Raw genomic sequence first — 14,486 nt, 5'->3', positions numbered from 1 at the left:
TTCAGATCGCTTCCAAGTATGACCATCAGGCAGAAGAAGATCTTCGAAACTGGATAGAGGAGGTTACAGGCATGAGCATTGGCACCAACTTTCAGCTGGGCTTAAAAGATGGCATCATCCTCTGCGAGTAAGTTGTGGCCATTTGTTCTTCCGGTCCTTTCCACGGGCTTCTGTGTCATCCTCCTTCCCATCCAGGGTGTCAAACCTTGACATTTCGCAAATGTTTTTAATGCTTCCTTTACTGATGTGAAAGGAACCAGCTTTACGTGGCAGTCCTGGCTCTTGTGTGAACAGTAAAGGTCATCTGCGCTTCTCTTTTCAGGCTCATAAACAAGCTACAGCCAGGCTCCGTGAAGAAGGTTAATGAGTCTTCATTAAACTGGCCTCAGGTAATAGCCAAACCAGCAACCTCCAGTTGCTCTGTACGCAGCAAAGATTGGATTCGTTTTAAAGGAGACATTTTAGCAGAAATTTGTATACATGGCTGTATTTTTTTTTTAACCTTGCTTCCATAATTACTTAGAGTTAGTTCTGTGATTATTAGATGCTTAGCTTAGGAGTTTTCTTATATTTAGTCTGTCTACTCAGAGAGGATTCAGCACAGTTTATAGGGAGAAATACAACCTAGACCATAAGGATAGATGCGGGGAAAAAGCAAGGAGTTTAACACAACTGCTAATAGTTGACTCTAGAACACTGTACTAAGCAGTCTTGGTTCATGAACGGGTGTGATTAAGTAAAATTGGATATTTTGAGATAATAAGGAAAACAGCATTTAGTAACCACCAATTTATGTTTAAATTAAATTATTAGTAATCATGTACTGTTTGACAAAATTTTAGCCCTGAATAGCTCTGATAGAATCACACAATTCTTAAAAACATTGTAAGGACGATCTTGCCTTCAAAGAACTGAAAAAAACACAGCTGCATAAAAATATCAAAAAGACGATTATGTTACCACTGTGAAATACTCTTCACTCTTTCCTTTTCCAGAGGGAGCTGTGCTAGTACCTTTCTGGATAGATAACGTGAATTCCGTATTTAGCTCCCAAAATTACATGATTCTTTTCCTTTGTAGTTGGAGAATATCGGCAACTTTATTAAAGCTATTCAGGCTTATGGCATGAAGCCACACGACATATTTGAAGCCAATGACCTGTTTGAGAACGGAAACATGACCCAGGTTCAGACCACGCTGGTGGCTCTGGCGGGCCTGGTACGTATACGTCTTTAATGGCTGATTTTAAATGTCCCACCGTGTTGGTGATTCATCTCCCGTGGGAATACAGACTAGCAGGGAGGGGCCTCTGTTTCCTTCATAATTATTAGCTCTGTGGAAAGGCTGCTGACATCAGCTGCCTCATAAGAGAGCTTAATTAGAATGCATACGTTTCAGAGCTGCATGTATTACTGAATGGCCATAAGTCGGTTTTTCACCCCTAGTTTGAGTATTACCTAATGAAGCCTTTATCTCTGGACGGTATCGTTTCTTTGTTGTTCCTTCTGTAAAAAAGCATTGGCAGAATCGCCATTTTAGCATGCCTTTTTATTTAGTGTGCAAATTCTGTCTAGGCTAAGACAAAAGGATTCCATACAACCATTGACATTGGCGTTAAGTATGCCGAAAAACAAACACGACGTTTCGATGAAGGAAAATTAAAAGCTGGCCAAAGTGTAATTGGTTTGCAGGTGAGTAATGTGTTATTGCTCGGTTACTTCTTCAGTACCATTAATGCTCACTATGTAAAGTGCGTCTCTCGTAAGTAAGGGACGGAAAAGCTACACCATGATGTAGGTTTTGGGGGTAGATATGGAGTTTATATAATTTATGTCCATTTAAAGCCCATGAGACATTGATGATGGTTTTAGAAGAAACCTCTGGCATGTCATCAGACTTGACAATTGTTTCTCTAGGAAATGATCCCATTACATTGTCTTTATTTTTTAAGAAAAAGTACTTTGTAAATTCTGTTTTAAACACTACTGACCAAACGAGGCAATTTTATAAAACCTTAATGCCAAAGTCATTTATTTGCACAATACTGTAGCCAAGCACTATTAGAAATACTTAGTTCAGGTTTCGATCTTTTTTAACCCCTCTTCACATTGTTCCCCTGGAGAGTGTCATAAAACCACTGCTAAGTGTCCAGTGTGCTAAGGACTTTACTCCATCTGATACCTGCCCCTCTGTGGACTGAATCTGTGAGGTGGATTTTGTACGGTACAAATTTGTGTTTGGTAGGAAACCTGAAATTCCAAACAGTAGTCGGTTAAATTAACAAAAGGAACTCTAGAGTAAGTAAAAATGATAGGTAAGAATTCAAAGATGAAGGAAAACAAATCAGGTTATAATATACTACGGCCAGGGTGATCACAATTTTAAAATTTTCAAGATGCACGAGCATACTTTTGTGTGTATATCTGTTTGTATGCGTGTGTGTATATCTGTATGCGTGTGTGTATATCTATTTGTATGCGTGTGTATTGATACATACGCAGATACAGACGATAAAAAACCTAGAAGGATATACGCACAAATGTTTACAGCTAATATCTGGGCCATAAGATTGCAGTGATGTTTTTTCCCCGCCCTTAAGGAAAATGACAAACAGAAATGTGTCCCCAACCAGTAGAACTGGGTGTACCGGTTGGTCTTAAAGCCATATTCTCAGTGGAGAAGAGAATTATTGTTCCTCTGAGCTTCACACTCCTCATTCTTTCTATGTGGCTCTTTTCCCACAAAGATGCTGGTGATTTTGATGAAACTTTAAAGAAGCCCTTGTTGAGCTGCTAGAGAAGACACCTGGCACTTGCCCTCCCATTTTCTGTAAACATCCGGAGTAGAAAAGCGCAGTGCCTAGCCCCAGAGCACTCCCGTCCCTTTATGTGGCTGAAGCAGGTACTTCTTGATTTGCCTCTCTGGGCTGGACAGTAGCGAGGAGAGGAGCAGAGAAAATTAAGTATTCGTAATTCTGCCCTCTCAACACTTGTTTAAGGTTTTCTTTTTAAAGTGAGCAGCACCTTGAAAATTGTGACGGCACGGAGACTGCAGCTAGCTCGCCTCAGCACAAAAAGGGACCGACCTGTCAACTGAGCCCCTCCATCTATTTAATAGAACAGGAAGTTTTGCTTGTCCTAGATGTTATTGACTTCTGATAATCAGTGCTAATTTTATTTTTAACTTAAAAGATGGGAACCAACAAATGCGCCAGCCAGGCAGGTATGACAGCCTATGGGACCAGGAGGCATCTTTATGATCCCAAAATGCAGACTGACAAACCTTTCGACCAGACCACAATCAGTCTGCAGATGGGCACCAACAAAGGAGCCAGCCAGGTAAGCAGTGCCTTTTCATACTTGCGGCCGAGAGCACAGAGGGACTTTTAAATTAGCACTTGCCTCATTCTTACTTACTAAGTTCAAAGGAGCTGTTTTTGTATGGTATATTTAGAGAGCACATTCCTCAAGAAGGTAGGTTTTGCTGAGAAAGCAAAAGAATCAGAGGACCTTTTCTGTAGCAACACAAGTACGGTGTGTGGCTCATGGCTTTTGTTGGCAGTTAGAACAGCCGGCCTTTCTACCTAACCAGAAGAAAAAAAGATAAGTTTATTACGGCAAGTTTATTTCTTGCTCCAAATCCAAGTAAATTGATTATTCTTATGCCTCAGACTTTATTTTTATAGGATCCCTTAATTGGTAGGTAAAATTATCTGGTGTTCTAAGAAGGATTTAGCCAGCGTCCCTGTTAAATTCTGTGACTAGAAGTAGGTGGAACTGAGCGTGGCGAGGATGCGAGTACGACCTTGTTACGATCAGATCAGCAGCAGCTCCCAAGGAGGTTCCCTTAAGCACCGCAGCCCTCCGTCCAACAGGAGTGGAGATAAGGTGTGAAAAAGCGTTTTCCTAATGACCTCAAGATGAGATTTATCATTTCCCTTTCTGGAACACGTCCTGCTCCATGTGGCATTGTCTCTCGTAGCTGCCATTTCAAGTCTGCTTTCTTACCAGTTAGATCTGGAAGTGTCTGCTTGGCATAAATGGGGAAATGAGGTAGGCGTTGCTGTACTTGTGGCTGGCTCTTTGAGACTCGAGTCCTTAAGGACTGCTCGGCGTCATTTCTGTTGAATGTGTGAAGAGCTTCGGAAATCGATGGCCTGGACAGTGTATGTGGTCCTAATAGGTAACTCACCTGTACCTTTCCAGGCTGCCCACACTATGCTGTGTTTTTACGTTCTTTACCTCTAATCCTCTCCTCAATCCAAAGTGGGTGGTATTTTCTCCATTTGCATATGAGAAACCTAAAACTAAAAGTAAGTTAGCTGGTTTTGAGGCCACATAGCAGTTTTATAGCACAGCGAGGATTTGAGGGGAAGGGCTGATCCTAGCTTGAAAGCCGGTAAATACTGCTTCTCAAGAAAGATTCGGCATCAAGATTATTCAGTAAACTCGCTTTACCCCTGAAATGAAGTTATTCCGTGAGTGTTCCCATTCAGTGTGAATTTCATAATTTATGGAAAATTCACAAGACCAGATTGGAACTGCGGTTTTCACTTTTATACTCTGTTCTAATACCAGGCGGGGATGTTAGCACCAGGTACCAGAAGAGACATCTATGATCAGAAGCTAACATTACAACCGGTGGACAACTCGACAATTTCTCTACAGATGGGAACCAACAAAGTTGCTTCCCAGAAAGGAATGAGTGTGTATGGGCTTGGGCGGCAAGTATATGATCCCAAATACTGTGCTGCACCCACAGAACCGGTCATTCACAATGGAAGCCAAGGAACAGGAACAAATGGGTCTGAAATTAGCGACAGTGATTATCAGGCAGAATACCCAGAGGAGTATGACGGAGAGTACCAAGATGACCACCCCAGAGAGTACCAATATGGCGACCAAGGCACTGATTATTAGACTGACACACAGGAGCTCAGTATTTAGCCCATTGTTTTTATTCAGTGAGAACCAAGCTAGCCTTGAGTAATTTTTATCTTGTCTTCCTAAAACACTATTATGCTTATTGTACCTAAAAGAAATATTGCCTTACATACATTCCCTTTTCCTTTTCCTGCCTCTTCCCTAAATAGTTGCCTTTTAGTGCTGTAACCGTTCAGTCCTACAGCAGAAGCAATAACTCGCATATGAAGTAAAAAGGAATACTGTGAAAGGGGAGTACTCTTGTACAGCCAAGTCTCTTATTCAAGACCTATGCATTTTTACAATCTACTTAATAAACTGGGATTTTCAAACAATAGGAAGCTTCTTTTTTTTTTTTTTTTTTTTACAGTTTGGTTTCTACGTGGAGGACTAAATTCAGGCTTATAGCTACATGTGGTCTTTGCCAACTAAATTTAAGATGCAGCATTTTAGAAATTTACATATCAATGTCTCTACAGTATTGTTTGCTAATTTTTAAATAAAGTCCTGATCGTGTGCATTTGTGATTGATTATATGTGTACTCATTCTCTTCCCTCAACTGACAGGATCTTTTCGGAGCAGTGTTTCTAAAGGAGCGCGTACAAAATGGGCCCCCAGATGTTCAGGTCCGGGTGGTGCGCTCGCTCTTCCTGTTTGTGCCAATGTATCAATGTAGCGTTGCTCTGTGCTCTCCCACTGTATTTATTGCTGCATTTCTCAGCATAAACTTATCCCATTGTATTTTTTATAAATAAATATTTTTTTTGAACATTCATATGAGCCACAGGCTGATTATTTTCTGGCTGACTTCCAGATAGGTGAAGGCAGATTTTCAAACATCCTCTTTTCAGAGGTACTGTTCTAAGCTACTCTGTCATTTCTTTTCTTAATCCACACAACACCACACTCTCTGCTTGAGACTAAGGCTTAACAAACCGAAGGGTCCTGCCCACCGTACACAGTCAGCGACCGCCAAGATTCAAACTATTCTTTGACCATAATCTGACCCTTGTTTATTTCACTGAGACACATGCCTCCAATTCATCCTAAAACCAACTTGGAATAATCTTAAAATCATGCTGAGGAACATTGGTGGGGACGGGGTTGGGAGTATTTTATATTCATATCCTAAGTGAATAAAAAGGAACCATTGAATTAGGAATAGGATCTACTTCTTTTATGGTTCTGATATTCTAATGGCCAAACAATGAGGACAAAAACGAAGAAGAATAGGGTCCATCAGCCTTACCATTTATTCTGTGAATGGCTCTTAGAAGAAGGCAACTTTCCAGGGACAACTAACCAGTGGCCCCTATCACACCACGGGCTGGAGTTCCATTCCCTCCTCGTTTCTTAATGAGTGCTCAGCTCCCTGTGCCCTCGCTGCGTTTACTCTGTTGATCCTTTTTATAAAACTCTGAAAAACAAGAGAATGAGTGAAACCAGTGTTTGTTATGTATCTGCAATTTTGGCAACCACTTACTTGACCCTATCATTTAGGGGAATTTAATCCTTAAAGTTTTCCCTGTTGAATTAAAATATTTTAGGGAGGAGATTTCCAAGTGGATTTTTAAATCAGAAAAGTGCAAGTTGGAGAAAGAAACCCCAGTTAGCTTCCTGCCACCATCAGAAACCATTTCCTTAGGGTACACACAACTAAAGTGCTATTGTATTTTTTAGGTTTTATATGGAGGAGGTTGAGAATACGTTTAACTTTAAAACCATGGAAGTGCTCGTTAAACTTCAGTGCCTGGCTGAACCGGGGAGTGCTTTGAAAACCGAAGGGCTTCGGGGTGCCCGGCGGCTCAGTGGATGGAACGTGCAACTCTTGATCTCGGGGTTGTGGGTTCGAGCCCCACACTGGGTGTAGAGATTACTTAAAAAAAAGCCAAAGGGCTTGAACACAACTTTTATGACAACAGAATGAAAGAAAATTACTAAAACATCACTTGCCCCAGACAACACAGGGGCTTCATTCAGTTGTTAAAATATCCCTGTCGACACCTGATAAGACAAATCAGCAACGACTATGTTGGAAGCAGCTACCTGCTCTTTCCAGATAGAAGCTGTATGGGACTGGACAGGGTGTGGCCTTTCCTGCATCGGTGCGCCTCCGTTAATAAGGGCCCGGGAACCGCAGATCTGTCGATACTGGCATGAAAGGTGCCACAGTGTCCCCTAAACCCTGGAGGGGCTGATGTGAGGCTCGAGGAGGCAAGAAAGCTTTGGAGAAAGATCAACTGTTACACCTCCAGGCCATCCGAGAGGCCAGACCAAGCCTATAGCACCGAAGGGACTTGGACTGCTGTGTCCACAACACCTGCCCAAGGCCATGTGGCCCGTGTTCACTGTTCAGCTTCTCCAGGGAGAAGGGTTCGATAAAGGAAGTGGGTTCAGCCTCAGGAAACAGAACCTGAGTCTCACTCCAGACATTCAGGCTGTGTGGTGGAAGCCCCCAGAGCCTTCTGGAAGAGGAAATGAGGCTGGGTATGAGCCGCCTCTATGTGTGAGTCTCCTACACTTAGGAGATTTTGAGGATTGAGATGGCAACAGGAAGTGAAATGTCTGCTTACCAAAAACTCCTGGTCCATAAAGTAGGGCTTTTCTGACGATCCATCATTTGTTTCCAGGTCAACAGCAAAACACAGGAAGAGCGCATCCAGCACAGTTTCAAACACAGATAAAAAACTATGGGCTACTAAGTAGGCAAAAAAAGCGACCAGCAGCAGAGGGATCGCCCACACCTGGAGCGCACGGTTGTAGTTAAATGCCATCAGTCCTCCAAAAACAGTGAAACACACCACCACCACCTGTCCAAGCAAGTTTGTTGAAAATCTTTATAAATTGGTTAGAATATTTTAGAAACGATTTTCGTCAGTTACAAGTGATAATTTCATGCACACGCATATGTATGTATGTGTGTGTGTGTGTGTGTGTGTGTGCCCTGCTACAAAGAATGCTTGTCAGAAAGTGGTAGAGTGAAATTAAGAAAAAAAGAAGAGCTGTGATACCAAAAGAAGGCCCAGTTAATTTGGAGGAGGGGGAAGAGAGTAGATGTATTTACATTTTATCTGTGCCTAGTTTTTGTATTTATATAGACATAATGATACTTCAAAATTTCTAGTTTTTTCACTTGATAAGCATCTTCATTTAAAAACTCTTTAATAAGTGCCATTTTAAAATAATGGTGCAACAATCCATTGACTGGATATACCATAGTTAATATGTGATTGTTTTTATCCTCGGGATTAAAGTGGAAAGGCGTTCCAGTGCTGGTGTGGGGGAGATAATAGGATTAATCTAGGCTTTTGCCATATGTAATTACTTCCAGGAACATAATTATAGACCCATGATGTACCTAATTCTTTAAGATAAAATGGAGTCCATCTGGAATCCCCACTGCCCTTGGACATCCGCAAGGAGGGACATGAATGTCTGAATGCTACTTCATTCAAGAGACACAGGAAAATGGGTTATTGCCCAAAATAAAAGATAAGTCTTTATTTATAAAGACTTACGAAGACTTAAAAGATTCCGGAAATAGCTATTAGACAACATATCACCCACAGTCTTACAAACTAACATGAACAATATCATCCATGTAAATCCAGCTACAAAGATCATTTGGGCTGTTCTGAAAGGCATAATCAGTTGGTGCTGTGAGAGCTACTGTTGCATGAAAAAATCTCGGGCCCACTGAGCCTGAAAATACACGTGCAACTAACACGGAGCTGTGAGATCCACACATGCTGTAACTTGTCCCTGACGGTTAACTCTGACGGTAACGCACCAGGGACCTTTACCAAAAGCCACAGAGGCACAAGGTGCTGAATGAGCCAGAAGTCCTTATTTGACTTTGGCCAGGTCACAGCCAGAGACTAAGATCTTGTTCGCTTTGGGGCACCACAGAAGGCCTCAGCATTCAAGCCCATGAGGACGAATGGTTGGAAGAAGCCAGCATGTCCAGCTTGGAAGAGTGAAGATGTGGCAGGAAGGTCAGGGGGTCTTGTGGTCAAGAATCTGAAGGGCAGGCAAGCGAGTGGAAGTGGAATCAGGCAAACAGGTGTGCGGAATTAGGCCCAGTGGGGGACAGTCACATGGAAAGGGACACACCATGTGGCACAGTGTAAAGAACCCTCCACTTGAAGCTTGGTCATTAGGGCTGTCTAACCACTCTCAATATTTCAGTTACTCCTCCTCACGACCTAGAAAGGCCGCATGTTCTCTTTAGTTCAGATATGAAGACTGAGTTCGGAGTTGTCATAGACCCCAAGTTCAGGGCTTGACCGTCACGCCCTGACGTGGAGCTCTGAGATGCCTGTTCACTGCGCTGCATCCGAGACTACACACGATTCCCCGGAAAATCCCACTCAGATGGCGGTGGAAACGCACCGCTGGCTCCCCCGGGGACATTAACAATCTGTCTTCACATTCGTGGACTTAATGCCCTTAAATAATACAGACCTTTTATTAGGTTCCAGTACTGTTCCCATATATTTTATCACAAAAAACCCAGAAGATAGATCCACTTCATGAGGCTAGTAGCATTTTCATTTTAGATATGAAAAAGTGGGACTCGGGGCGGTCGAGACAATTGAGCATAGCTAAGAGTTAAGGGCTGGGATTCAAATCCTGACTCTGTACTGGGGGATCCCAGACAAGTTATTAAACCTTGGTTTTCTCATCTGCAAAGTAAGAGGCCTCACAGGACGAAGGATTCAGTGAGAGAGGAGGAGAGCAGCCACCGGAGAGTACGCCTCAAGAACCATTCGTTCTCTTTCCAAGCCTTGCTCGAAAGCTTCATGTTTGGATCCCAAGTTCCTTTACTTACTATTTCAGTGAAGACATCTCACCTTTCCTAGAAAAATCATGAAGTCTCCAAAGCAGTTAACAGATGTAAAATGACTTGAGTTCTTGGATAAAAGTTTGAGCGCATCTTGTGCTGATGTACAGAAATCTGTCCCGTTGATGGCACTTGCAGCGTACGCATTCTGAAACAAAAGACCGTGACGGAGAACGTGAGGGTCCTCACATTGTATTCGACATAATATGATGACAATACGGACTTAATTGCAAAATAAAGAAAAATGGTTGCTCTACACTCACCATCTCTACCCATAACAAATCATTTCATTTGCAAAGTCCCCTTCCAGTCTCTGATTATATACACACACGTTTTCATACAATAGCAGTAAATGGAAAAAAGTATTTCTGGTCACTATGGTAGATGGGACATCCCACAACACACACATGGAAATGATGGGTAAAGCGTAAACTTTTTTTTTTTTTTTTTAAGATTTTATTTATTTGACAGAGAGACAGCCAGCAAGAAAGGGAACACAAGCAGGGGGAGTGGGAGAGGAAGAAGCAGGCTCTGAGCAGAGGAGCCCGATGTGGGGCTCAATCCCAGGACTCTGGGATCATGCCCTGAGCCGAAGGCAGACCCTTAACGACTGCGCCACCCACGCGCCCCAGCGTAAAATTTTTAATGCGCAGCAGGATTTGAGGGCAAAGAGGGAAATTTAGGTGTTAGAAACAAAGCCAACCCTAGCAGTTAATGACAGCTGAATCCACAGGCTCCTTGGGCAGGAAATCATTACAGGCTTTAGAGGTAGCGCCGGGGACTTAACCCCTTAGGGTAAGAAACAATATTCAGGCCCTTGCTAGGGAACTGAACTCCCGGCATAAATTCAGACTCAACCAACCATCCCAGGAGAGTGGTAGAGAAATACACAATCTGCCTGGGACCCCTGAAATTACTAGAGCCTGGGCAGGGACGAAGCGAAACCACCTCCTCATAAGCCAGGGAATGGTGGAGTCCCACAGACAACCACCCTTGAAGACAATGAAGTAATGCTCATAGGAAAACTTTTCCAGTGGCGCAAGGAAAAGAACATCACAACAGACAAGAGAATGTGTGCCCTGAGAACAATCTGAAAGTATTCAAGAAGGTATGTTTAAGTGCCGGGCTGACTTAGTAGGCAGAGCGCGCTGATCCTGGGGTTGTGAGTTTCAGCCCCATGTTAGGTGTAGAGATTAAAAACAGAATCTTAAAAAGAGTAAAAAGATGCTATGACAATGGAAAGAACAGCGGCCACAGGAATAAACAGCTCGGCATGAAAAGTGAAGAGGCAGAGTCAAAAGCAAACCAAATGGAAAGTCTAGAAATGAAAAAAATATACAATTTAAGTGGCACGGTCTCATTTTACACACCTGGCTTTTTTCCCTTTATATAATAAGCTTTTTCATGTTGCTCCGTGGCTTTTATAATTTTGATTTTTAATAAATACATATTCTATTAGGTGTGTGTGTAGCTAGGGCATATCTGGACTATTTCAAATATTTAGCTATCACAAAAACTGTGCAGGGGCGCCTGGGTGGCTCAGTTGGTTAAGCATCCAACTGTTGATTTTGGCTCAGCTCATGATCTCAGGGATGTGGGACTGAGCCCCTGGGGGGCTTTGCACTCAGCGGGGAGTGTGCTTGAGATCCTCTCCTCCCACTACTCCTCCCCCCACTTGCACACATTCTCTAGAGTAAATCTTTTAAAAAACAACAACTATGCAATGGATATCTTAATTCCTGGTTTTTGGATAATTTCTTAAGGATAAATTTCCAGAAACGGGATCACTAAGTCAAAAAGGCCAAGTGTATGTATTTGTGTGTGTTTATGTTCACAAGAGAAGATTTCTTGGATCATTTTTCCAAAATACCTTCTTATGACTCTATGATTATTTCAAAACCATCTATTTCTTTTTTTTTTTTTAAGATTTTATTTATTTATTCTACAGAGATAGAGACAGCCAGCGAGAGAGAGAACACAAGCAGGGGGAGTGGGAGAGGAAGAAGCAGGCTCCTAGCAGAGGAGCCTGATGTGGGGCTCGATCCCATAACGCCGGGATCACGCCCTGAGCCGAAGGCAGACGCTTAACTGCTGTGCCACCCAGGCGCCCCAAAACCATCTGTTTCTTATATTTCCCTTGAAACCTTTAAAAATGCTATTTGCACTGCAGTTTACAACATAGAATTTATAACTTCCCAGGGAAAATACACTGTAATCCTATCTTCTTGAGTTTTGTCATTTCTTTTGGCCTAGGAAAAGGATGACAGGTTTTTATCTCATGATGTACAAATGAGCCCGTTCCTGCGCCCACTCAAAACCAGTGTAAGGAAGCCAATTTGGAGTTATTACAGTCACCCACCTCCCCGTGACGCAGGTTGGAATCAGAGTAAGTGACAGAGCAGATGGAGAATAAAGGGGCAGAGCTAATTTACCAAATTCCCTCTTCACCAAGGCCAACTAGAGAGCAAAGTTTGGTTCTCAAAGACAAAGGCTGGGTACGCACCTCCGCCCACAGGGTACCCTGCTTGCCTCACAGGGGAAATTCTCAGATGTCAGATGAATTCCCTGCAGAAATGCCTTAATGGTGTTCTGCAAAGAACTTCTGCTTCCTGACTCTGATGGAATGCACGTGAATTTTGCTTTTAAAACCCCAAACTGCTTGCTGCAGAAAGCTGACCCCGGTATGAGGGCTTCCATCTTGAGCAGGGCTGTGAAAACTCATTTGCTCATTATTTAACTAAGCGTCTTCAGTCATCTAAGCTTCTAAGAGCCCTGGTGACCAATTCATTATCCTGCAAATACATTTGTCGGGTGGGTGGGTGAAGACTGGCATCATCCATCTTTTATAGACTGGAAACCAGCATCAAGGGCATTTCTCCAGATCCCCTGGTACATCAGAGACTTTTTTCTCAAGAACCCCATTAATTCTAACTTTCTGGACATTACACTATCAGTCTTCTTTGGGACAAAATGCTATTTGAAAGTGTGGCAGTTAAGGTAAGCACAGGCTGTCACCGGACAGTCTCTGGGTTCAAATCCCAGTTCTGCCACCACCTGGCTGTCGGTCTTGGGCAAATGATTTAACCTCTCCGACTCCCATTTCCTCTATAAAGTGAGTTAGGGCACCTACTGCAAGGGGGCGTTGGGAGGATTAAAGAACTTACTCCCTATAAAGCAGTCAGCGAAGCGCCGGGCACACCGAAAGCCTGCAGTCAAGGGGAGCTCGTCTCATCCAGACGTCAGCAAGGGTGACCTCATCCACAGCTGGGGACACAGGCCGCTCTCAGCACTGAGGAGGTGTGGAAAGGACCCACGCTTTCTTTATCCCTAGGCTTTGATCCCTCGTGCTCTCAGGGATCCAGGAAGGGCCGGACTTGCTTCCCAGACCACATTCCAGGGCCCAGCACGGGCCTTCCCTGCAGCGGCTCAACCACATGCTGCTCGGTGGCTTTCTTTGCGTTCAGGCTCTGTCCCCAGCCCGCCACCCACTCCCCGCCTTTAAGCTGGGGTTCTTGGTGTACTCCCCGATTTATACCGGGGAGTACAGGGTCTGCGGGGGCCTGCCTTTTCCTGCCGATCAGAGCCTCACGGTCAATTGAGCGCTACTGTTCAAAGCAATAAAAACAGACTTTGCTTCTTGGCTACAATGATTAAAGGTTAAAACAGTAATTTCTCACACATGTGTTGACTCTGCAGATTTTTGGGGGCCTATAACCATTTATCTTTTCTTTAATGTATCATGCACACTGAAAGAGGGCATTAAAACCACTCTGACGGGGAAATTATAGATGCCTTCCCGCAGTTCCTACACCACCAGTATTTTACCACAAGGTTCAACCCCGAGCGCAACAGAGAGACCTAGAATTAATGTCGGAATGAATAGCTGGAGGAGGGAAGCATCACTCGAGACACAGGATATGGATTGAAACTTTCTGCAGTTTCAGCATTAGCTAATTTATACTTATTCTCAGTCGAAGCTGGAAGACGGATTACCCTCAGTGTTCAGTGTGGTAAGCCCTTGCATGGAGCACTGATATCTGCCTGGGCTGACAGAACTCGGGGTGGACGTGCTAAGCTCATTTGCAGACCCTAACGCTATGTGGAAAGGATTGGATATAATAAAGATTAGGTAACATGTTTTGTTGGTTGTAAAGTTAATCAGGAGATCCTGAAGGCTAATCTTTAAGCGGGAAAAGGGATAGTCGTTTCAGCCTCTTAATGTATTACCAGACAGCATTCAGTGTGCATGTTTCTTTCCGGTCCCCGAACAAGTGGATATTTGCGTGTGTTGAAACAGAACAGAAAACAAAGATTCCCAGGTGACAATGGTAGCACCTCCATATTTTATCTCCATCCTCATTCCCTTGCCTGGGGTTAAAGACTCCCTGCAGGTGTGGTTTGATTAGTTTTCAAACTTTCCTGGACTGTCACAAGCTGGGGGAGGGGGAGCCGGGCACAAATGAGGAGGGTCCTGCGTGACTGTGAGGACTGCTGAACAATGAACGGTGGCTCAGGCACAAGTGTGAGAGCAACACGGCGGAGAAGCACAGGCTGGGGGGGACCGGGGAAGGAGCATGGGGGAGGGGAGGAGCAGTGAGGAAGCTTCAGAGAAGGGGCTTGCCTCTGGTCCCTGAAGCTGGCTGTTCCCTGCAGGGAATCGGGGTGGGCGGGTGCCGAGGCTGGGCCATGGCAGCAGCGGGAGATGGTGAATGGGACTAAA

At 43.7% G+C, this 14,486-nt stretch overlaps 2 protein-coding genes across 3 annotated transcripts in view; one reads left to right on the top strand and one right to left on the bottom strand.

The window, feature by feature from the left end:
• Positions 1 to 5,442, top strand: part of CNN3 (calponin 3) — a 28,850-nt gene extending 23,408 nt beyond the window's left edge. The window contains exons 2-7 of the mRNA XM_045801737.2: positions 6 to 127; positions 323 to 389; positions 1,081 to 1,218; positions 1,575 to 1,691; positions 3,192 to 3,338; positions 4,578 to 5,442. Coding sequence (XP_045657693.1) covers positions 6 to 127; positions 323 to 389; positions 1,081 to 1,218; positions 1,575 to 1,691; positions 3,192 to 3,338; positions 4,578 to 4,919 — 933 coding nt within the window. The 3' untranslated portion in view covers positions 4,920 to 5,442. The remainder of the gene's footprint in view (positions 1 to 5; positions 128 to 322; positions 390 to 1,080; positions 1,219 to 1,574; positions 1,692 to 3,191; positions 3,339 to 4,577) is intronic.
• SLC44A3 (solute carrier family 44 member 3) overlaps positions 5,266 to 14,486 on the bottom strand; it is a 95,459-nt gene continuing 86,238 nt past the window's right edge. Inside the window, exons 13-15 of one of the 2 annotated variants that reach the window (XM_045801735.2) lie at positions 9,777 to 9,914; positions 7,497 to 7,733; positions 5,266 to 6,340 (exon numbers count right to left, since the gene is read on the bottom strand). In XM_045801735.2, coding sequence (XP_045657691.1) covers positions 6,239 to 6,340; positions 7,497 to 7,733; positions 9,777 to 9,914 — 477 coding nt within the window. In that variant the 3' untranslated portion in view covers positions 5,266 to 6,238. The remainder of the gene's footprint in view (positions 6,341 to 7,496; positions 7,734 to 9,776; positions 9,915 to 14,486) is intronic. The other variant, XM_087866112.1, reaches the window with a different exon arrangement.

Source organism: Ursus americanus, chromosome 12 (assembly GCF_024610735.1).
Source record: "Ursus americanus isolate L20-20 chromosome 12, mUrsAme1.1.p, whole genome shotgun sequence".
NCBI lineage: Eukaryota > Metazoa > Chordata > Mammalia > Carnivora > Ursidae > Ursus > Ursus americanus.
The sequence above is the reverse complement of the archived record's forward strand: the minus strand, read 5'-3'. Positions and strand labels throughout refer to the sequence as shown.